This window comes from Rosa chinensis, chromosome 4 (genome assembly GCF_002994745.2).
Source record: "Rosa chinensis cultivar Old Blush chromosome 4, RchiOBHm-V2, whole genome shotgun sequence".
NCBI lineage: Eukaryota > Viridiplantae > Streptophyta > Magnoliopsida > Rosales > Rosaceae > Rosa > Rosa chinensis.
In genome coordinates, this window is record NC_037091.1 from 54,664,379 (window position 1) to 54,687,384 (window position 23,006).

Consider the following 23,006-nt stretch of genomic DNA (forward strand, 5'->3'; position numbering starts at 1 on the left):
GTCTCCTTTTTTTAGTGGGGAGCATTGCAACCTCCTTGTTAGAACGACCAGAAGAACACTGCTTCGTCTTGGTCGCGCTGTCACTGTCGGTTTTGTGAAGCCCAAATTCAAACCCGGCACCGTTCACTATAACGACGTTTCCGGCGTGATCCCGGTTCGCCGAGGTTGTCTGGGTTCTCCGGCTTGGGCTCCACTGGGTTCCGTCCCGCTGTCAAGTTCAACTCTTTTTTTTTTTTTTTTTGGTTTCCGTGGAATCGTCTCCGGTTCAAATGAGCACAAGTCAAACGCTTTCTCCTCCTCGGTTCGTGCAGCAGTTGTGAATTTACCGAATTGGACACGATGCAATCAGGTAACGCACTCGATCACCTTGTTTCGCTTATAATTCCGGAGAAAAGAATGATATAGTTACCATTGATCAGTCAATGTTGAGCTTGAAAAATGCAGTCTTTTTAGTTTTTACTATTAGATTTGAATGTTATGTTTTTAGGGCATGTTAATTAGAGCTTAATTACTCGTAATATTTAGTACAGAACCATCCATTTCAACATTCTGTTGTTTGTTTCAGTAAGAAGCTTATGATATCTGGTTGTTAATGTAATTAAGGGAGAAATTTTAGTCCATCCTGCTGCATTATAATCTTGAATTGGGTTTTCAAAGTCTATTTAGATGTGTTTTCGTCGCATTGTGTGATCAAGTGAAAGGCCTGTGCTGATCACAGTGAGAAACTGTCTGACATGTATTATTTTGTGTATGAAGGCTCAGGATATAATATTAATGACCTCTTTCAAGAGGCTCAAAGCCGGTGGCTGAAGCCGGCCGAAGTGCTATTCATATTGCAGAATCATGAGAAGTATAAGGTCACCCCAGAGCCTCCTCAACAACCTGTTAGTAAGTGTCGATTCTGTCCTTCTTGTTTCTATTGAATTGGGACCACTGTTTATCCATTGAAGTTGTCCTTACTGTTCCCTGGCTTTGCAACAGGTGGGTCTTTGTTTCTTTTTAACAAAAGGATCCTTCGGTTTTTCCGTAGAGACGGGCACCGTTGGCGTAAAAAGAAGGATGGGAGAACTGTTGGTGAAGCACATGAACGGCTTAAGGTTTGTTACAGCAGCCTAGTAGTTGTACTTACTGTTTTCTTTCTGAAAAGGTCTGCCTTTCATCACATATTCTCGGCTATTTATGAAATTAGGGACACTCTCGACTGACTAGCAGAATAGAGATTAGATCCTGCTTTATTTTGCTGTGGTTCGTACTGAGGTCAGTGTAGTCCTATGGTTCAGTTTAAGTAATGATGTTTCATATGCATGATTAGGTTGGAAACGTTGAGACGTTGAATTGTTATTATGCGCATGGGGAGGACAATCCGAATTTTCAGAGGCGCAGCTATTGGATGTTGGATCCGTGAGTATGCTTGTTTTTTATGTAGATTGCATTTCCTTAATGTGGTATTCTGCTAAAAGGTCTGCTTTTAACATAATTGTTCAAAATTTCGTACAAATCATCTAACCTTCATGGTAACAAACTGAGAAATATATTTTACAATAAGAGTGCAAAGATTCTTAATTTTCATCTTCATTTATGTTGCAGGGCATATGAGCACATTGTTCTTGTTCATTATAGGGAAATTAGTGAGGTGAGTCTTCAGAACGTCCCTATAAATAAGGCATATCTCACTCCCACTTTGTATGTAAATGTTTTAGACCAAAGCTGTGCACCTCTTTAATGCGGTGTCCACTGATCCCTTCCATGTTCATGTTGAAGAAACATATTTTAAGCCCTTCCTGCTTCAAGATTTTTATTCCTGAACTTTCCACCAGCATGTGATCATTTTTCAGGACTACAAGTTGCTCCATCAGTGATAACTTATCAGCTTATGTAATGAACAATGAGCAATTTTAGATGAAATTTTACACTGTACAATATGTTTGCCGCTTCTTTTTTCTATTGCATATATTCCAGCAATTGCAATAGCACCTAGTGGTCTGTGGCCTGAGCTTTGAATTGACATTATTGCTTGCAATAATGTATTTCAGGTGAAGCCCGGTACAGGATCAAACATACAATCACCAGTTTCCTCTTCTACCCACAGCCAGAGTCCAATCTCGAATACTACACAACATCCAGGATCTGTCTCCATGATTAGTGAGTTGTATGAACCTTATATGAGTCCAGGTTCTGTAGAAGTTAGTTCAGATCTAGTCATCAAGAAAAATGGAAGAGAGAGCGCAGAGAACTTATATAGAACAGGGGAGTCAGATAGTTCATCTAAGGCTGATGTTAGTCAAGCTTTGCGGCGACTAGAGGAGCAGTTAAGTTTAAATGATGATAGCTTCAATGAATTTGTGGATGATAATCCAGATGGTTCAGATATCCCAGAATACCCTAGTGATCAGTTTACTGCCTTCCATGGACAAGAACATATTGTTCACGATCAGTTCTATAGTGGGCATTCTCTGATGCAAGGGAATGCAGACAATAGTTCAGATATCTTGGATTACCATAATGATATCGTCAATCAGGATCAGTTTACTCCCTTCCATGGACCAGAACACATTGTAAATGATCAGTTTTACAGTGGACGTGCTCAGATGCAAAGTAATGTAGACCTTAGTGGTAAACATCATCAATTAATTGGTCATGAATTTGCAGATGGAAACAAAGAATCAGCATCTTGGAAGGAGGTTCTGAATTCATCTAAGACTTCATCAGTTGTGGAGCCCCAGGAGACAGGCTTGTATACATTGGACAGAAGTGTGAGTTTTACTAAAATTTCATAATGTTCTGTGTTCACATTGTTGTCCTCATTCAGTCTTTTAGTACTCAGATATATGTGTGGGAAGGTCGATGAGTTTTAGCCTCTTAAGTTTTGTACGTGTTTTACTTATGCCTTGGTTCCATGTGTTCCTTTTAAATGAATGTGGCCATTGATGCATTGTTATTACCAACTGCAACAGGAAAAACTATCTTCATCATTGACTGGTCCAAATGGGGTGTTTGAATATCGTGAGTGCCTAAACTCTGTTAGGAATAATGTGAAACACTGTATGATTTGCTTTTCTCAGTTATAGGGAAAAAAAGGTGGTTAAGCACTGCACCTAATACATACTTTTCAGCCTCTGACAATCTTTGCATGTTACCAGCTTCTTTGTCGCGTCCTCAAGAAGTTGACATTTTCAAGTTGACATTTTCATCTGCAATAGAAACACATTCGGACTACTTTACATCATTTTTTGAGCAAGGACAAATGGGAAATCTTGAATCAGATATCAGTTTGACTGTTGCACAGACGCAAAAATTTACAATTCGGGAAATTTCTCCAGAATGGGGTGATGCCAACGAACCCACAAAGGTATGCTTCTTACTGAGGAATACTCTTCTTGCTTGTTTAATAAGTGTGCTAGTTTCCGAACATCCTAAAATCATCTGCATGTTTCTGCTGCTTAGTGGAGCTCTTATCTAATGGGTCTTTATTTCTGTGCATCACCTTTGATGATAAGAATGATAATACAGAGTGGTGAGGGGAAATTAGAAATGTTTAGCAGTCCTAATGGCTAAATAAACCCCCGTCAAGTTCAGATTATTCTCACTTGTGTTACTACCAAGTATCTTATCATAGGTGCCTTTAATGCTGCCAACTAGCATTTGGTCTAGTGGTAAGGCATTTCTCTCCAACAATGTGTGAAACATGTGTTGGAGGTTAGAGCCCAGGTCTTGATAACCAGATATCCAAATATGTATTCACTCAACCAAAAAAAAAAAAATATATATATATATATATATATACATGTGTGTTCCTGTGATGGAGGTTTTGTTTGTGGTAGTCTTAAGACACAGCTCAAAGCCCATGTTCAATGCAGGTCATTGTTATTGGATCTTTTCTGTGCGATCCATCAGAATCCGCATGGACTTGTATGTTTGGCAACGTTGAAGTTCCTGCTCAGATCATTCAGGAAGGCGTAATCCGTTGTGAAGCTCCCCCTCACCTTCCCGGGAAGGTGACACTCTGCATTACTTCAGGCAATCGGGAGTCCTGCAGTGAAGTTAGGGAATTTGAGTATCGCGTTAAGAGCAGTAGATCTACTCCAAATAATTCACCTCCAAAAGAATCTAGTAGGAGTGCAGAAGAACTTTTATTACTTGTCAGATTCGCTCAAATTCTTTTGTCTGATTCATCGGTGCAGAAAAGCGACACTGTTGAGTCTGAGTTTGTGAGAAAATCGAAAGCTGACGATGATACTTGGGGTAGTATTATTGAGGCTCTCTTAGTAGGCAGTGGAAGTTCATCTAGTACCATATATTGGCTTCTGGAAGAGTTTCTAAAAGACAAGTTGGAGCAATGGCTTTCTTCCAGATCCCAGGGACTTGACCAGACAGATTGTTCCTTATCCAGGAAAGAGCAAGGCATGATACACATGGTTGCTGGGTTGGGCTTTGAGTGGGCAATTAACCCAATACTCAATCTTGGAGTCAATATAAATTTCCGGGATATAAACGGGTGGACTGCTCTACATTGGGCTGCGCGTTTTGGAAGGTAAGAGTTATTCTTTTCTCTTTTGATTGTTCCTTCTTCAAGAATGAGCAAAGGAGTAATACACATGGATTGTTGCGTTTTATTTGACTGTCATAACATGTTGATATCACATCACAAGGACAAGGAATTAAGGATCACAGAAAATAGTGAAGGTTGTTATTTTTATTCTGAGATCAGATTTATTTGTACCATTATGACTAAGATTGATTTACTAGGATAACATATATACTTGTTTGATCTCATGTAGGATAGTTCTTGTTGTGCACCATTGATATGTTGGTTCTTTTTAATAGGGAAAAGATGGTTGCTGTACTGGTTGCTTCTGGTGCATCAGCTGGAGCAGTGACAGACCCCAGTTCCCAAGATCCCATAGGCAAAACTCCGGCATCTATTGCAGCCATTCATGGGCATAAGGGACTTGCAGGTTATCTTTCAGAGGTGGCACTCACTAGCCATCTGTCATCCCTTACACTGGAAGAAAGTGAGATTTCCAGAAGCTGCGCTGAGATCGAAGCAGAAATAACAGTAAATAGCATCTCAAAGAGTAGCCTGGAGACTTATGAAGATCAAGGCCCCCTTAAGAACACCTTAGCTGCAGTCCGAAATGCAGCACAGGCTGCTGCACGCATACAATCTGCTTTTCGGGCGCATTCTTTCAGAAGACGACAACAGAAAGAAGCTGGTGTTACTATAGATGATTATGGTATCAGTTCAGATGACATACTAGGCCTTTCAGCTATGTCAAGGCTAAACTTTCGTAATCCACGTGATTACAATTCAGCTGCATTATCTATCCAGAAGAAATACCGAGGCTGGAAAGGCCGCAAGGATTTCCTGGCGCTCCGCAAGAAAGTTGTCAAGATACAGGTACCTGATTTCTAACTTTAAGTCGAGATTTACTTGGTCCATCAGCATTATCATGTGCAAAACTCACTCAATTCTTGAACTGCAAGACGTGCATATAAATAAAAAATAGTGGAATGATTCATTAAATTGGTTTATCAATATCTATTTTGGCAGGCACATGTGAGAGGTTATCAAGTTAGGAAGCACTACAGGGTAATCTGTTGGGCCGTTGGGATTCTGGACAAAGTTGTACTAAGGTGGCGGAGAAAAGGAGTTGGTCTGCGTGGTTTTCGGAATGAGGCAGAATCCACAGAATCAAGTGAAGACGAAGATATCCTCAAGGTTTTCCGCAAACAGAAAGTCGATGGAGCCATTGACGAGGCTGTCTCGCGGGTTTTGTCCATGGTCGAGTCCCCAGAGGCCCGTGAGCAATATCAGCGCATGCTGGAGAGGTACCATCAAGCTAAGGTAAGCAAAATCAAGACAAATGCTTGATGAAAGCAGTGAGTTATCGATCTCCATTTAACTAATGGGAAGTACTTATTTCAACTCTTGCAGGCTGAATTGGGTAGCACTAGTGGTGAAGCAGGAGCACCAATTTCCCTCGAGGATTTCGTTAAGATGGAAGACATTGATATGTATCAGTTTCAATGAAGCAAAACACCAAGTTTCTAACTCATGTTTTCTTCGGTTGACCAAAATTTCTGATCACTTGGTAGATGATGGTTTCTGGATTGTACATATAAGACCAGTTTATGTAAATGAATGATGATTGATGCGTAACCTACTGTTGTAAAGGCTTTCCTACTACTGTGAATCAACTTCGGCTTTTGGGTAAATTTTTAGCAAACCATAACCCAACTTTCTTGTCCAATAATTTGCCTCGTTTCGGCGCCGACCATGTTAATATAAAAAGGAATCAACGCTTTCATGTCGTAGAAGGAAAGAGCCAACTACATCACGCCACGACCGGCGCAGTTGCCACGTGTCTAGCCAATATGACATGAAAAGCTTCTGGAATTGCAAAGTTGCAAGAGGCTCTGAATTTGACTTCCTTCTTCAAATCTCTCTCATTGTCTCTGAGATATCGGAACCTCCGAATCCCATATCCATGGAATCCAAACATCAGAATGTGGAGCTGATTGACGAGGCGATCAAGAGGCTGTTGGAGGAGAGGAGAAACAACAGAGGAGCCTCCGGAGAAGATAAAGACGACCACCTCCTCCTCTCCCAATTGCTCTCTCAGGTAACCGCCTTGGTTTTTCATTGCTGTGTTTCCTTACATGAATATCTCTTACCTCTGCTCTGCAATAGAAATGGTAACATTATTTGATTGACTAATTAGATGGGACTGATAGGGTAGCATCCCATTGACAGTTGGAATCAGCGAAAGGCAATTCCGAGGAGATTCAGAAAGCCGAAGCTTCAAACGAACCGGGAGAGGTAACAGCAACCCCTGAAGGTGGTGAATTGGAGGCGAAAGATAAGAAGGGTGGCGGTGGTGAAGAATTTGACAAAGAAGAGATAGTGAAAGAATTGAAAAATTTGAAGAGACAGAACACCATCACTCACTTGCTTCTTTCTGTGATGGTAGTGCTGACTATAGCTTGGCAAGCCTCAGAGGTGACCCTGCTCTTGAAAATGAAACATGGACTGAGCCACCCATTTAGCTGCATTAGGGGATTGTTTTCGGGGGGTTCGGATCAAAATGGACAGGATCAGAAGCGAAAAAGCGATGCACTACCTTCTCTCAAAATGCCTGATCTTCCCTCTGTGGAATTACCAGATATCGGCTTAAACGGCGAAAAACATTGAGGTCCTGGCAACATTTTAAACTGGAGTTAATGAAGACTCGAAGAGAGTTGATTGATCTGCTTTTGCCTGCTTTGATTTGCTATATGAATAGGAGTGGAACTAGCTAGCTAGCTAGCATCTCATCTATGTTTTTTTCAGTTGATGTTTGTGAAAAGTTGTTGCCTACTTTTGCACAGAGGAAGCTCAAGGAGCATTCGTTTGTTAATTAGTTTTTCACCCACTCATTGATCCAATTATGGTGGCAAATCCGGATTAGCAAACACAAAACCTCGACATTTCAGATAAAATTGAAAATGCAAATAGATAAGATCTTTGAATCCAAGGGACAGAAAAGCACCGAAAATAAACAAAACAGAACAACTATTAACGATGAATGTGTGAGTAACCAGAAAGAAAACAGAGTACGAACCTGGCTGAATTTTAAAGGGGGCTGTTCACCAGGAAGTTGGAGAGCGCCACTGACAAAGACGAGCATGCCATCGCCAGCGGATGGCTGGCAATCGATGGTGCTGATGTGGTGCCAGCATTGCTGGAAACGGAGGCCGGTGAGCTTGGCTGCAATCTTCTGCGACCCTTGGATCTCTTCACCTTCAAAAGTCAGCATAGAGTAGTCTTGGCAGACACCCTAAAGCTCCACGGTACGTGTCAAACACTGAGTAGTAATGATCCACGAATGCTTTCGCCAAAACATGTCTAAACTCAGAACTGCCGAGTCCTCTACCAGCTGATCAATGATCGTCCAGCATGTTTATATCCAACTATATTGTACATTGTCTCCTTAAGTTTGCTCCAATAATACTCTTACTGTATCAATTTAAAAGACGGTAGCCTTAGTCGGCGTTTTATTGGATCAGCATATTTAGCTGCAATTATATATTGCACTATTGCTGCCACTTGTTCGCAATAATCTTATAATCTCCGGCAACTGCTGTCATATATCATATATGCATAGCGGCACTGGCTTGTGGCTTTCGATTGTGAACCTTGTGATCAGATCCGTAATGGAAGTCAACTTGCATCTTTGCTTTGACAAAAACATATATATAAAAAGATTAACTTCAAGGCTATGCCCAAGCTCCAAGGCCCCCCAACAGGATATCCATGCTTGGGCATGTCACACGTGTCTAGAAATTGAGTTAGAATAGGGAATGGGATGAAAGAACTGAACTCAGAAAGATGACAATTCAGCAAAATGCAAGTCATACCAACATCCTTATAAGGAAACTTCTTTAGTCTCAAACCCCCAATACTGTGTTCATTTAGATAATTGCCCAGTACAGGTAAAATATCATCAAATCAACCAATAAGAACCATAGTACCATACCATACCATCAAATCTTGAAATTTCAGAAACAAAACACTAAACTTAACAAGAAAGTTCAGACTCTCCATCTGATTCAAAATGTCTAGAACTAAACATAAGCAGAGAGGGCACACATAATCCCACCAGTTGTTGAACGTGGGTGATCAACCTTTGTCTTCATGCGTAGTTTAATCGGAAAATGTCATTGAAAACGTAAAAGCTTCCTTGTGGAGTAGGCATCAGATGGAACATCTGCCAAAAGAAAAAAACAAATTAGGAAACATATGATTTGTAATGGACCACAGAATAAAAAAATAGGTAGAGAAGATAAATGTAATCCTATAGAAAAGGTTATCACAAAGGAACTTATTTCAACCAAAACAAGAGTGGTCAACATCAACGAGTAGGATATTACACAGAATTGTTACAAAATAATTCTGACAAACTGGCAAACTTGCATCATTTTGTAGTTATTCTAAATGTATGCTCTAACAAAGTTTATACCCATGTAAGGTCTGTTAGAAGTGATGAAAATAACACAAATACAAAACCAACTACAAGACAAAAGCAACTAATACTAATACAACAAAATGTATGACGTGATGGCTCTAATTTGCATTCTAGAGGTTAAAGCGAACAAGCAGCAGAATGTAGATCTTAGTCTTTTATGTGGACTCCACCATAAGACCAAAGCAAGGGGGACAGAGGTGAAAAATAAATAACTCAGTGATCAGGGCTGAATGCAAAGTCAAAGTAGCCGTTACAGTAGCTGAATTATGTCAAAGCATGTTCAATCAATGATTACAGTAGCTGAATTATGTCAAAGCATGTTCAATCAATGATATATACCAACACCACCACAATCTGCTAGTCAATCACACACATAGCAACACCATGATTGAAGCAGGAAGACCAAGGAACCCAACTCAGTTAAAATACGCTTTAACCAATGTCATTGAAGGGAAGTGTTTCAACCATTTTAATTCCACTGTTATTTTTATGCCCTAACCGTTGTCTAAGACCAGTGTAGAGAAAGTGGTGATGTAAAGCAAAAGGCAATACAAGATCCTTATACCTACAAAGCAATTAAACCAAAACCAAAAAGACAGAAAAGATGAATAGAATCCTAAATTCGAACAATTATTAACAGTCATATTATTGATAAAAATAAAACTGTTACAAATGCGTAAAACAAAACAATAGAGCTTTCTGACTTAGTTTTCAACTTATACAATTCAGACCCCAAAAAACAGGGCACTGTTCAGCCAAAACTATATTCAATAGCAAGTGTCTTTGCAAGGATAGAGAGGACAAGGAATTTTTATCAAGCCAATTTGTGTATCTTCCACAAAACCTCAATTTGTTGTTCCCCTTTGAAGCAGAAGTCAAGAAGATCATATGAAATATTAAATAATAATAATAACAATCAGAATATATAATTAATGTGTTTTGATCTCTTGGTCACCATTCACCATGAAAATCCATGATCCCACCAACCTCTGGACCACAATGGAGCACTCAAATTTCTTTCAAATCTCATTAAAGTATGTTAAGTTTCAGAACTATTGCCACCTATTCAATTTTGATCCACCGGTAGGTGGGTAAATGGTGACCCAAAAGATCATAACTGCAAGTTATTATATATGCACAGTTATTAATTCAAAAGCAATTCAATCTCTCTCAAAAAAAAAAAAAAGCAATTCAATCTTATCTTGATGCACACATAACCAGAAAGAAGAACCAAACACACACCAAACTGGGCATAGAAAACCCTACATTGACATATATGGACACATATCACACCTCAAAAACAAATACACATAAACCATGAAAAACTACACAATCCATCTACCAAATAATTAACTACACACTGATCCCTCTTTGCTCGTTACTGGCACGATAGGCTGTATCATGATCCTTGAAATCTACACAGTCAAAACATAGCATAACACTATGCGCGCGCAGCGAATCTGACTGATAATATACACAAGCCACAAACAGCACACCACCTCATAAATCAAACAATGAAACGATGCATCAAATTCACTAATGGTTTGCATCCTCACGCTTCAAGGCTAAACCTAGAGCACAGAATTCAAAATCCTCCCAATCTCAACCTACACCCTAAAAATCACGATTCTACCACTAGCAATCAAATCGTCACAAGATCAACAGTCGCAGACATCAATCAGCAACAGATCAAAACCCTAAGAGAAACGAAATCTCAAAACCGCAATGAAATCGAAAAGATTAGGAGTGAAGAGGAGGACCTGGCTGAACTTGAGGGCGTGCTGTTCACCGGCGAGTTGGAGATTGCCGCTGACGAAGACGAGCATGCCGCCGGCGGGGCCAGAGGGCTGGCAATCGACGGTGGTGATGCTGTGCTGGCACTGCTGGAAAGGGAGGCTGGTGAGCTTGGCAACGATGTTCTGTGAGCCTTGGATCTTCTGGCCCTCGAAGGTCAACATGGAGCCCTCCTGGTAGAGATTGGCTAAGGCAGCGCGGTTGGAATCGAAGAGCGAGTAGTAGTGCTCCACGAATGCCTTGGCCACCGCGTCTGGATCCATCTCCGCCGCACCTGATCGCCGCCGCCGCCGAAAGAAGGGTTGGGGAGAGAGAAGAGAAGACCAAGCCGAAGAAGCGAGTTGGGGACTGACTCAAGTGAAGGGTTTTTATTCCTTATAGTTTTTATTTTCTATTATTATTATTTTATTTTATTTTATTTAACCCATATTCATTACAACCTACTGGATCGCTCACACACCGCGTGGGTACAACGCTGTTTTTCTTTTTATTTTATTTTTTATATTTTAAAAAATTGCAATAAGACATTAAAAAAAGAATACAATAAAAAAATAAAAATAAACCAAGCAAATACACAATATTTTCAAGAATTCGAGACGTTCATGTCTTGGTTCAAATATTATATCATGTGACAAACCAACTAAATTAGAGATATTATAGTAATAGTTTAACACGAATTATGATATCAATACACAGAGTGAACACATTGTGTTAATTTATTTGTTTGATTTTAACGCATCATGTTTATCTCGTGAAATCTCTCAAAGAATCCCTTAGAATAAAGCTTTTAACACATTTTGTTGGACATTCCCAAGATTTGTCCCCGGAGCTACACAAATATTTGCGAGTTCGGAAAAAAGGAAAAAAATAAATTATTTCAATGCACTTGGTAGTAAAAAATTTTGAATATAACAAGAAAAATATTTTCTTTTTCTTTTGAGGTAATAGCAAACAATGATTCTTAGAGCAATACAACGTGTGTGGGAATGATGAGAGCTTTCACAAATTATCAACATTGCATAGCTACATCAATTCTACAATGAATCAAACTTTACATCAAGTCTAAGACAGAATCAAACTTTTGTAACTGATAGGGAGGAAACCGCGAAAGCAAAAGAATCTGATTACACATCTTTATTAACTTTGCAATATACATTGTGCATTCTCCATCTGCTTCCCAATAAAGCTACAATTACTCCTCTCTGCCAAATCAATCTATACAATACACTGATACTCAGAAAAGGGTGATATATCTTTCAATCACTGCAACTTGTATTATTACATTTGCGATGGGAATATGCAAACCCAGTGCTTCCTATTCACCACACACAAGGCTTGTACTTCTCTCACTTTAAAGTAGTTGGATTCAGGATCTCTGGAACTTAGAAGTTCCATGTTACTGACCAACTTCAGTGAAAGGCATGGAGATCGATCAACTTTACAAGGAAAAATGAACCAGCTTTGAATCTGGTAAGGGATATGTGAACAGAAAAACCTCAAATCCCAACTAATCGAGCAGGGCTCCTATATACACTCTCTGCTACTAGGAAATGCTATCCTGCAAAAAGTAAACAATGTCGTCAGTTCCTGACACCCCACTTGAAATGAATTTATACAACTTCCCACTTTTATCTTCTATTTGTTACTCAGATTAAACTAAATCTTTGACAATAAGGAACTCACTACTGGGAAAACTCTGAATCCATTTACAGTGTCCTGGGGAAGAGATGCTTGTGCCAATGCCCTCAGCAGGTCCTCATCGATTGAAGTCCTCTCTACGAAGTACCTTTTGCAGGAGATTGGAGAAAACGTGAAACTTCTCGATAAAGCTGTTCAGCTTCAAATGGTTTAGAAACATATCCATCCATTCCACACCTTGTGCATTCCTCATGGGTGGCCTGAATAACATCTGCAGTCATGGCCAGAATGGGTACATGCCATGATAAAATATTGTCATAGTCCTCCGCAGAAACCTCGCCATGTTGAATACTATTGCTGACATTGCGTTCTATGTCGCGTATTCTCCTCGTAGCTTCAAAACTGTAGATGAAAAGAAATATAAGTTATAAATTTAGTGCCTAAATAAACCCATGATAGCTAAACTGTCATAACTAAACACAAAGTTAGCAAAGCATTAATAGTGTTTCTATCTGAATGAAATTTTGAAATGTTGGCATGGTTTTCAAAAGTTATCTCCAAGCCATGACTCATAAAATTAAAAGCTTCTGAGCCAGAAGTATCACATACCCATCCATTTCCGGCATCTGGATATCCATGAAGCAGGCATCAAAACTATGGGGTGGTGTAAGCAGTGAGATTGCCTCTTTACCGCTGTCTGCACTCTTCACTGTAGCCCCATACTTTTTCAAAGCACCAGCAGCTACTATGAGGTTCACTTTATTATCATCCACAATAAGAATTTTTCTTCCAAGTAGAAGATTGCGGAGAGACAAACTTGGGAGCTCACCATTCCGTGTATTACCCTTGTTACCAATTCCCATGGCTCTTTGTAGTGAGGCAGCAAGCATACTTGCCCTGAGAGGCTTCATGATAATACTTGGCGTACAGACACCTGAATTCACAAAGCTTGTTCTGCAACTGCTTATAGAATTGGCAAGAAGGAACAGCTTAGGAGGAACCGGACATTTAAGTTTCTTTAAGTTATCAATAAAGAGAGCTGAACTGCATGAATCATTATCCCAAACCTCCTGTTCAACAAGGACCATATTTATAGTTGTATTCCCAGAGCTTATGCAAGACAAAGCCTGATGCAACTCAGAAGCGACTTCAACACGAATTCCAAGCCTCTGGATATGATATCTTGACATCTTGGCCCTCACAGGTCTGTGATCCACAACCAATGCTGTCATGCCATGAAAGTCTGAGGATGCAGCATTTGCTTGGCTGTTGATTTGCTGGATCTTAAATTCATTCGAATCACAGCGGGCTTTGGCGAAAACAGCGGTAAATGTAAATGTGGAACCAACCTTGGGAATGCTCACAAAACCAATCTCCCCTCTCATGAGGCCAACTAAACACTTGCTTATGCTTAGTCCAATTCCTGTGCCACCATGTGTCCGTGAGATAGATGGTCCCACCTGCATAAAAGGAGTGAAAACACGAGATTGGGCTTCTAGAGGGATTCCAACCCCTGTGTCCTCAACAGACACAATAAGATTGATGACATCAGACGACGATGAGAACGAGCTTGCAGATCCCTCTTCACTGAAACCCCTAAATCCTTCCCAGCTGCAGCGTTTATCCGCAACAGGGAACCCACTCAAAGTGTTTTTCGATGATGATTCAGTCTCAACGTCTATCGAGTCAATCAGCTCCTCAACCAAATGGACAGTGACAAAGATGTGTCCTTTCTCTGTGAACTGCAAATTAAATGATCAATCAATACAGTATTTACTTGATTTCAGTTAAAAATAACCCATTTCCAGTTACTAATAAAGTCTAAAATATAGCATGCCTAGAGCACAAATCACAAGAAGATATCCAAAGAAGGTCAAACAAATGATGCATTCAATTTGTGGTTTTTGATCAATAAAGATGGAGTGAATTTCAGCCAAAAGGGATATTATATTTTGGCCTCACCAGTCAAATTATTTAAGTGTAATTTGGAGTCAGAAGTAGATGATCTTTTGAGAACCAGCACTTACTTTGATCGAATTCCCCATGAGATTGGTAATAATTTGCCGAAACCTTCCAGGATCACCAATAAGCATTTCAGGAACCTGATCTGAGATGTATACTCCCAGCTGCTCTTCCCCAAATTTGATCATGCAAATCAAAGAATTCAGTTATTAGGCGGTGAACGGCAAATTGGATATAAAAAAGTGGAGGATTTTTTTTTTCTTGCAGGAAGGGAAATGGTGATGGAACTATCATTTACCTCCACTCCTTTTTCTTGAGACTTCCCAGAAAACAGTGACAAAACATCATCCAAAATTGCTCGCAGATCAAAACGCACTGCCTCGAGCTCCAGCTTACCAGATTCAATTTTTGCCTGGTCCAAGACCTCATTTATAAGTGAGACTAGGGCTTTTCCACTACCCTGGGCAGTTCTGACATAATCTTGTTGAGTTACATCTAGATCTGTATCCATAAGCATGTGCAACATACCTGTAAAATCAACACATTTTTTAGGGTCATCAAACTTGCTCATGGCCTATAGTTTTGTTCTAAATAATTGAGCAATGCATGGACATCAGAAAACAGATAACAGGGGCAGTCTCACAAACTCACCTAGGACACCGTTCATTGGGGTTCTAATCTCATGGGATACAGTTGCAAGGAACTACAGAGGAGTGAAATTTGATTAGGCACAAGCATAGTAGAAGTCTGGAAAAGATCTCAGCTGGATTAACTAAAATCATTTAGTACCTGAGATTTGGCAACATCAGCAGCTTCGGCCTGTTTCTTGAGATCGCTCATTTTATGGAAATCATCTTCCACTTTGGCAATCCTATTTACAGTTGCATGAAAAATATGCCCAACAAGCAACACAATCACAAGGATCCCAATTGAAGTTGTGATGGCTAACCACGGCCACGGTGGCTTATGTTTGAATCTGCACAAAGAAGAAACTTGGCTTCTGAATACAATTGAGTTTCTGAAAGTTGAGGTGCCTTGGAAATTGTGCAACTGTTATAAGTGACAAGGAGGCGTAATTTTCTTACAAAACAAACCAAACCAAATTCACTTATTCTCACCCTCATGAACTTAGGGACATCATCACCTTTATGGGTTTAAATTTCTTGGCATCACACTTTTACCAGAGACAGAGAGGCCTATTGACATGGTAAGTTCAACCCTAAAATTACTAAGCAGAAGAATTAACAATTACCTGCAGTGCATCTCATGCTTCCTTAAGGGATCTCCGAAATTTAAGGTACTAATATGCCGCAATCCATCATCTGAAACATTTGAACCATACATGCTGATTGGCTCCGAATGATTGGTAGTATCATACACATTGACAAGGATAGTTTGCTTGCTTGCAAGTTGTTGAAGTAACTTCTCCACAAGTGACTCAATATGAAAGATTCCGCCTAGATACCTGGTCAGCAGAACCAACAGCATTACTGAAGCTTATCTTGGATTATAACAAAATGAATATTCTAAGTTGTCTGAACATCTAATGGCAAAGACTCTTTTTGCAGACATCATTCACCTATTGAACTCCGGAAACTTGCAATACAAATTTTTATTTATAATATGTTCTCTATTAAAGAAAGCATACCCATCGGTTGCTTGAATTCTTTCATTTGGAGTTGCATTTGAAGGTAGATCTCTCTTGTAGACAGCAAAGGTCAGTATTACTCCAAGCCTATTAGTTTTAAGCAGCCGAAATGGAGCAGTCAAGACCCCCTTTCCTGATTCTCTTGCGCGCAACACATTATCTCGATCTTCCTGTTGGAAAGTAATTGAACAGAACCATATGATTAAAGATCACTAATAAAACCACAACTTTCTCCTATATAGTTGTGAGACAACATTGATAATGTTAGAGAGCTAATCTATAAACTATGAGTTGAACATTCAGATCAATTTTTTCAGGCTGTTTAGAAGTACAATGGCACTGTGGTCCAAGTTTTGAGACATAATCACCTACACAACAATAAAGCTGAAAATCCGTTGATATGTTTGAGATTGCATATTGTTGAGAAATGAATTATGACAAGTGGAAAATGAAGAAATAAAATCTAGAAAGAGAATTACCTTCCCAGACAGCATATCGAAAGAAATGACATGTGCAACGGTATCCTGAGCAAATATGACAGGAGCATATTCTTCCTGAATTGGGGGTGGCTCCAGCAATTCTGGGGTATAGTCATTCTTATGGACTTGGTTGTGTTCGAGGGTATCCATTCTCTTGATAGTCCAGCCTTGCTGCTTCTCAAATTGTTCTTTCTCCGAGTGGAGCACCCTTACAGCATATGCCACACCACTTGTAAGAGGTCTCTCAAAAGCAGTTCTTTCAGTGTACCTCGCAAAAGTTCTCTACAGGTTCACAAAGTTAGATGTTCTACTGACTAGATGACAGTTCTATTATCAAAGGTAAACAAACTCAGATCTGGTACTAGATAAAGCTAAATACATTAACTTAACAATTTGTCAAGAAAGGCCTGATGAACTCTTCAAACTTAACATCTTCAATCAAATCCCCCACATGACATAAGTTCACCAACCAAGCCAATTAATGTAAACTACTTAAATACCAGGAAAACACTCGATCAATTACTCCCATGAATCGAAATTTGAGTGAACATAAGAACAATGTCTCAAAAAGCAGTTAACTACTGACTGGTGAATTGAAAACCAACTTCCTTCAGATTTGGTATGAATGATTTTAGGTACCTGGTCAATTGCAGATGGATACTTGGCGTGGTGGAATGTCGAGATGAGAATCGACATGGCCTGAATATGGTTCATGCTCACATTAAACTGATCCTGCAGCATCCTGGCTCTCTCATCACACATACTCGTAAGAGTCTCTTTCCTCTTCTCAGCAGCCACTGAGCTCATGTACCAGAAGATCCAAAAGCAAGCAATAGTCCAACCAACCACCCAGGAAACCAAGAGCCTCTTCCACCAAGTCTTCTGAACTCTCTTGGACCCAATATACTGGTAGTAATGATGGCGGATCTTAGTAATGTTCAATGGGATCTTCTCCCACAATTTGAGGCACATATTGGCGCCATCACCAAGCAAACTACCACTCTTGGTGTCCATAATTCCACCATTAAGGTACCAATTCATGGAAATCACAGAAACAATCCAGCAACATAGCATCCAAAGTAGATGCCCCACTTTTAAACCGAACCCGAAGACATGAAGCAAACTCATCCACAGGACCACCCAACCCAAGTTAGCTAGAAACAGTGCCAATATGATGAAGTGACTCTAATGGGGGAATTAAATGAAACAGAGAGTGAGTGAGTGAGTGAGAGGCCAGCTATCAAATCTACAGGAGCTGTCTAGCTAAACCCAACATTAAAATACAAAAAACTCCCAAACATGGAAGAACAAACCTACCACTTGCAAATTCAGGCAGGTCTATAAAGGATGCGGATGTTGTGGTGGGTGTGCTGCTACCTTATCCACCCAAAACAGCTTCAAACTCTCTGAGAGTGAAAGACAATAAATTCACACACTACTAGCAACACAGAATCCAAAAAGATTCTGGCTTTTAATCCTAAAGCCCAAATCAAGCATTGGGCCAAACTGGGCAACCAAGATTCCCAATTACAGTAATCAAATCACAAACACGTACAGCAACCCCCCAACACAGAATCTCAGTTAGTGAAGAAGAGTAGGCCTTAAATTCATGAAATCCCACAAGCATGTAGCTGAGGTTTGACTCTCAAGTAAACCAAGCTGTAGAGATCTAGCACTACAAGGAATAAAGAGGGTGGTATAAGAAGAAGAAGAACAAGAAGCTGAGAACTGAGGATTCATGGGCATTTAAGAATGAAGAAGAATCTGTGAGAGAAAAATGAGAAGAAGAAGAAGAACATGATGGTAGAAATGTCTGCTAGCACAGGCCATTCTCTATCTATCCAAAACATCCCACCCAGGAGAAAGAAAGAAAGAAAGAAAGAAAGAAAAAATTAAAAATTCCCAAAAAAAAAAATGTGACAATTTTTATGTAAATATCACTATATTTGACAAAATATAGTTTATTCAAAAAAAACTATATTTGACAAAATTAAGGGGGGCAGTAAAGTTGTAGTTCCCACTCATCGAAAATCACTGCTTTTTCCAACTTTTTTCATTGGGTTCACATCCCTATCAATCCAATGCCAGTAGACAAATTCTACACGCTAGGCCAAGTCGTTACCTCTGCGCGTTTGTATGGCTGTACTTCATTTGACAAAGGTACCCTTGCATGGGAGTTAAATTTTCGGCGATGCCACAAATGGCATTAGATGCCCGGTTCTTTTCCCAGAGCTGCCATTAGATGACCAATAGTCAAAAGAGTAGGTAAAGAGAGAAAGGAACCTCTAGGAGTTGCCATTATGCTCTAAACCCCACTATTTGGGTGCAGGCTCAGCGTTTTTTATTCTCTTTTGTGCATATTATTAGATTGGGCTTGATTGATCAATCTTGTTTTATCTCCAAGTTTATTATATTGTCATCAATTTACCATTGCGTAAGAGAAAGAAGTTAACTTTTTATATAATATATGTAGACACTCTACTACTATATAATATGAGAATTATGCAACGCACAAAATAAGTGCAAAATAATACATATAATAATAATACATCGTTGTTACTGGTATATTTTTTGTATAGTTGTCGTTTGTTGATTCAGTGAATTGATCAGACTTGCGAATCTGAAAATGCAACATGAACTACTTTTAGAAGTAATCTGTCTAACTACAGTTTCTATTTTGAACATAAATTGATGGATAAGAATGAGTTAATGGTCTGATTCACTCAAAACAAAAAAATTGAATAGTCTGATCTCCCAACTCAAAATCTGATTCACCACTATTAGTATTAGAAAAGAAAAAACAAAGCTAAGCTAACAAGTTAAATGGAAAAGTTAAAACCCCACCGAGACTAAAAGAGTTTTGTTCGTACTTGTGAAGTCGTAATCTCCCTAAAACCTTAGGTTAATAGAGTAGGTATCTTTCTTAGCTTTTGTTTTTTAATGAAATTTGTTTAACCATGGAAGAAGCAATAAAAGCGTGGCGTGGCCAGGGAGGCAAATAAGACCCGTTAACAAGGGCAAAGCCGTCATCGAGGGCAAGGGAGGGGAAGTAGTTAGACGACAACAGTGGCAGAAGGGGTGAATAAATGGAAAAGCAGGGGTGGGTGCGTAAGGGGCACTTTAATCAAGGCTTGTCACGAAGTGATTAGGCCATCACTACTACCCACTTCGGAGCTCTTAGTGACAGCGACGTCCCACGTCAGCGCACCGGTTCTCTCTGGCGACTGCCAATGGGATCGTGCGACGTGTAGTTTTCATAATTGGGGTTGGGGTGCTACGTGTCACGTGTGGGGAAGAGGATGGAAAATGAGGTGCATCTCTGTACCACGTGGACGGAAAGCCTCTGTGGGTCGGGTTTGGACACCCTTGTCGGGTTCTGCAAACTCACCACCACCGTCTGTGTCCGGTACGGTTCTAATCCTTTTGATCAGCCGTGAACTGTGAGTTTGTCTTTTCAATGGTTTCAAAAAATTTCAATATTGGTAATTTTCTTGTAAATCAGGGGGAATCGACTCAATCGAGTCAAGCTAGGGCCGACCATTGGCCCTCGTGCTTGAAACTTTATTCTAGAACATAAAAGATAAAGAAAAAGTATAATGTCGCGAGTTAAAAAGAATGGATAATCCTTGTATCTATGAGTCAATCAAAATTAGTAGGAATAATTTTGAATCATTTTTCATCACCCCATGCCATGTATCATTTGTCGGTGATATTAATCACTGTGTTAGAATTTTGTCTTTTTTACGAGAGTTTGAAATGCTGCCCGCATTGAATTTACCGATTGAAAAAACTGAACATCACATGTTATGGTCCACTAAGATGTCCATCTTCATATAGAGGAAAATGTGATGTCCTTGTACTAGTACACTGCATAGTTTTGATGCACGTAGCCAAAACTCACCAAAAAGTTCTCATGTCGGACAAGAAACTTTAAGAAAGAAAGAGTTTATAATGAATAGCTATTTGAGTTAATAAGCAAGAAATAAATGTACTTAACACGTTAAGTATCTTTTAAATCTAAAAATGTATTAGTAACCGTGCGAACTAGTAATAATAATCAATATAATTCAAATGCAATGATCTTGATTAACAAATTTCATCCTATTATAAGAGTAGTATACATCTTAAAATGGTTAATTGCAAAATGATTTACATTAGGTTTTATCGTAAAAATGAAAAAGGCAAAATGATTGGCAAGATATAATAGTTAGCTGTGGAAGGTATGATGTTGTTTTTCTTGGCCAAGAAAGGGAAGTACTAAACTCCATGATGATTTCCCAAACTGAGGCATTTTATAAACAAGTTGGAGCAGTGAGGGTTCACAAATATCAATGAGTGTAAACTTCTTATAATTTACTATTATAACCTACCCAATAGTGACTTATATAATTAGATTTATAATTATTGTCCAAAAAATTTAGGGTTTAAAACTTGGATTTGCAATTTAACAAGACCATGCAATCATGCATCTTTACAAAAAGTAAATTATACAAAATCCAAAATTTCAAGAATTGTAGTTTCGTACTAAAACTTTATAAACTACCCCAATTGTATATATGAATGTTAAGTGTCTATGTGACATGTGTAAATCCCATTTGTTATGCTTAATATAAAAGTAGATTTGTAATTTAAAAGGTCATACCACAAACAGAATAACCGTAAGGAAAAAAATGATAAAAATATCTTATCCTCAAAGTTTGTACATATTAGAACATGCACTCCCCTAATAGATCTGTCAAATGATCGTGTAAAGTCCCCACACACTACAAGTATGTCTACAAGTCTACAACTATAAAAAAAAATTTGCACTTATTATTGAATCAGACACCTAAAATTGGCCAAGTTGTAATTTGCTAAAAAGAGATTAATCAATACCGGCCTACTTGTAGCAGATTTACCAGTATTGACGTGCTCTCATGCCACGTTTAGTTCACAGAAAGGAAATATCAGGAAAAGAAATTTGTTCATTTCCTGCGTTTGGGATACAAAAAGAAATGAAATACTTTCTTGAAGCTTCTGAAGGAATGGAAAATAAGGGATAAAGTGGTTCATTCCAAACACTAAAAATGAATCACTTTCTTTCATTCTTTCCTTGCATTTATTACTCAAAAAATATTTTTTTATTCCATTAATTACAAACTTTTTAACAACTTTCCTAATGTTATCAAACATCGGAATAGAAAGTTTTTGTGAGGAAAAAGACAAAAGAATTATTTTTCATTCCATGAATCAAACGAGGCCTTATAGTATTTTAAATTTTCCAGAATTTACTAATCATAACCTACCAAAGCAACGACCTAATAAAGAAATTAGGTACAGTAAATGTGTAGTACAAATAGTTGCACATTGTATGAACTCATCGTCGATCTGTCTTAGGGTGTACATAATTACAGACAATTTTAATGTGGATCTTGCAGGGTCGTTGTAAAAAGATAGTGCAGAATTATACTGGATAAGTTGTCCTCTGTATTATACAGACAGAGAAAGAACAAGATATTAATGATAAAACTGTGATATAAACGAGGTGGTACAATTCAGGGACAGAGGAAACTTGCTGTTGGCTTAGCTTAGTTTTCTTTATGAACGACAAGCTTCCTCCGTTAAAAATGGTGGCTGTCCAAGTCTCTTTTTCTACTATGCTTTTTCATTTTAACGCTGCAGGGTTAGGCATTGATCAACTTGGAAAAAAGTCCAAATGCTTGTGGCATGTGTATGAACATCGCCATCATTATATGCATCAATGTATTTGTCCCATCAAGGACATAAGTACCCACCTCATCAAGAGCTTTATTAATTTTTATTTTAATCTCATGAGTTTTGTTCGTATTAGTTGTTTCGATGTATGCGAGTGAATAACTTATTCTAATTTATTTATAACACTCTAACAAATTATTTTATACGTATCAATTAACAATCTTTAGTTAAAAACATGTATATACGCATGTACGTTAATAGAAAATTAGATTATTCATCTGAATGCAGAGAAAGCAAATTTCTTTTTAGTGTCGAATCTAAGAATTGATGAAGTTTTTTCTATTCGTATTCCAACACTAAACATCTCACATTCCTTATTCTAAAAAACTCAATATACAATTAATACTAGTGATGTGTATGTAATGTCCTTACTACGAGCAATCTGATGAAGAGTTCGGATATGTATGTACCATTTGAATCGCCTCTAAATAATATTTCGTATCTCATATGATTTTGGTATGTTCCGCTCATATATAAATAATAATAGTCTCCATCACCATTGAAAAAATTAAACCCTTTGATAATCCATACTATCTATTTGGAAGCTTCGATCGCCAAATTAAGACCAATTACTATAGATGGAGGGTGAGAGAGGGAGCTAGATACATAATATAAAGCTTGAAGAAGCTAGCTTAGCTAAGTTTGTCCAAAACCGAAAGCAAATAATAAAAATTAACATGAAAGGTAAACGACAGGACTAGTTTCACCAAAAACAACATAATGAAA

The 23,006-nt window shown here is 38.7% G+C and overlaps 4 protein-coding genes across 4 annotated transcripts; 2 read left to right on the forward strand and 2 right to left on the reverse strand.

The window, feature by feature from the left end:
* Positions 1 to 15: 15 nt before the first annotated feature.
* Positions 16 to 6,184, forward strand: LOC112198123 (calmodulin-binding transcription activator 4). The gene is made up of 12 exons (XM_024339176.2): positions 16 to 349; positions 757 to 888; positions 982 to 1,097; positions 1,313 to 1,401; positions 1,588 to 1,633; positions 2,034 to 2,753; positions 2,955 to 3,003; positions 3,141 to 3,349; positions 3,858 to 4,531; positions 4,825 to 5,398; positions 5,552 to 5,845; positions 5,936 to 6,184. The coding sequence occupies exons 1-12, from the start codon at positions 340 to 342 to the stop codon at positions 6,029 to 6,031; spliced, it is 3,009 nt and encodes a 1,002-aa protein (XP_024194944.1). The 5' UTR covers positions 16 to 339; the 3' UTR covers positions 6,032 to 6,184.
* Positions 6,185 to 6,233: 49 nt separating this feature from the next.
* Positions 6,234 to 7,397, forward strand: LOC112198124. Its single transcript, XM_024339177.2, has 2 exons — positions 6,234 to 6,623; positions 6,755 to 7,397. The coding sequence occupies exons 1-2, from the start codon at positions 6,381 to 6,383 to the stop codon at positions 7,190 to 7,192; spliced, it is 681 nt and encodes a 226-aa protein (XP_024194945.2). The 5' UTR covers positions 6,234 to 6,380; the 3' UTR covers positions 7,193 to 7,397.
* Positions 7,398 to 8,394: 997 nt separating this feature from the next.
* On the reverse strand, positions 8,395 to 11,160 carry LOC112198125 (nuclear transport factor 2B). Its single transcript, XM_024339178.2, has 2 exons — positions 10,766 to 11,160; positions 8,395 to 8,747 (listed from the first exon to the last, which is right to left on the reverse strand). The coding sequence occupies exons 1-2, from the start codon at positions 11,060 to 11,062 to the stop codon at positions 8,673 to 8,675; spliced, it is 372 nt and encodes a 123-aa protein (XP_024194946.1). The 5' UTR covers positions 11,063 to 11,160; the 3' UTR covers positions 8,395 to 8,672.
* Positions 11,161 to 11,862: 702 nt separating this feature from the next.
* Positions 11,863 to 18,442, reverse strand: LOC112195797 (histidine kinase 3). The gene is made up of 12 exons (XM_024335998.2): positions 17,844 to 18,442; positions 17,166 to 17,711; positions 16,527 to 16,808; positions 16,048 to 16,217; positions 15,652 to 15,864; positions 15,189 to 15,375; positions 15,051 to 15,102; positions 14,698 to 14,927; positions 14,465 to 14,563; positions 13,047 to 14,179; positions 12,483 to 12,839; positions 11,863 to 12,357 (listed from the first exon to the last, which is right to left on the reverse strand). The coding sequence occupies exons 2-11, from the start codon at positions 17,652 to 17,654 to the stop codon at positions 12,575 to 12,577; spliced, it is 3,120 nt and encodes a 1,039-aa protein (XP_024191766.1). The 5' UTR covers positions 17,655 to 17,711; positions 17,844 to 18,442; the 3' UTR covers positions 11,863 to 12,357; positions 12,483 to 12,574.
* Positions 18,443 to 23,006: the final 4,564 nt, after the last annotated feature.

Bases quoted from the DNA above. Each gene is read 5' to 3' on its own strand.
- LOC112198123 (XM_024339176.2), top strand. The intron at 1,402-1,587 runs GTGAGTATGCTT...TTTATGTTGCAG, and splicing joins AGCTATTGGATGTTGGATCC to GGCATATGAGCACATTGTTC. The intron at 5,399-5,551 runs GTACCTGATTTC...CTATTTTGGCAG, and splicing joins AGAAAGTTGTCAAGATACAG to GCACATGTGAGAGGTTATCA.
- LOC112198124 (XM_024339177.2), top strand. From the start codon at position 6,381: ATGAAAAGCTTCTGGAATTGCAAAGTTGCAAGAGGCTCTGAATTTGAC. The intron at 6,624-6,754 runs GTAACCGCCTTG...TCCCATTGACAG, and splicing joins TCTCCCAATTGCTCTCTCAG to TTGGAATCAGCGAAAGGCAA.
- LOC112198125 (XM_024339178.2), bottom strand. From the start codon at position 11,062: ATGGATCCAGACGCGGTGGCCAAGGCATTCGTGGAGCACTACTACTCG. The intron at 8,748-10,765 runs GTCCTCCTCTTC...TTCTTTTGGCAG, and splicing joins ACGCCCTCAAGTTCAGCCAG to ATGTTCCATCTGATGCCTAC.
- LOC112195797 (XM_024335998.2), bottom strand. From the start codon at position 17,654: ATGAGTTTGCTTCATGTCTTCGGGTTCGGTTTAAAAGTGGGGCATCTA. The intron at 15,103-15,188 runs GTACTAAATGAT...ACTCCTCTGTAG, and splicing joins CTGATGTTGCCAAATCTCAG to TTCCTTGCAACTGTATCCCA. The intron at 14,928-15,050 runs GTGAGTTTGTGA...TTGATTTTACAG, and splicing joins CCCAATGAACGGTGTCCTAG to GTATGTTGCACATGCTTATG.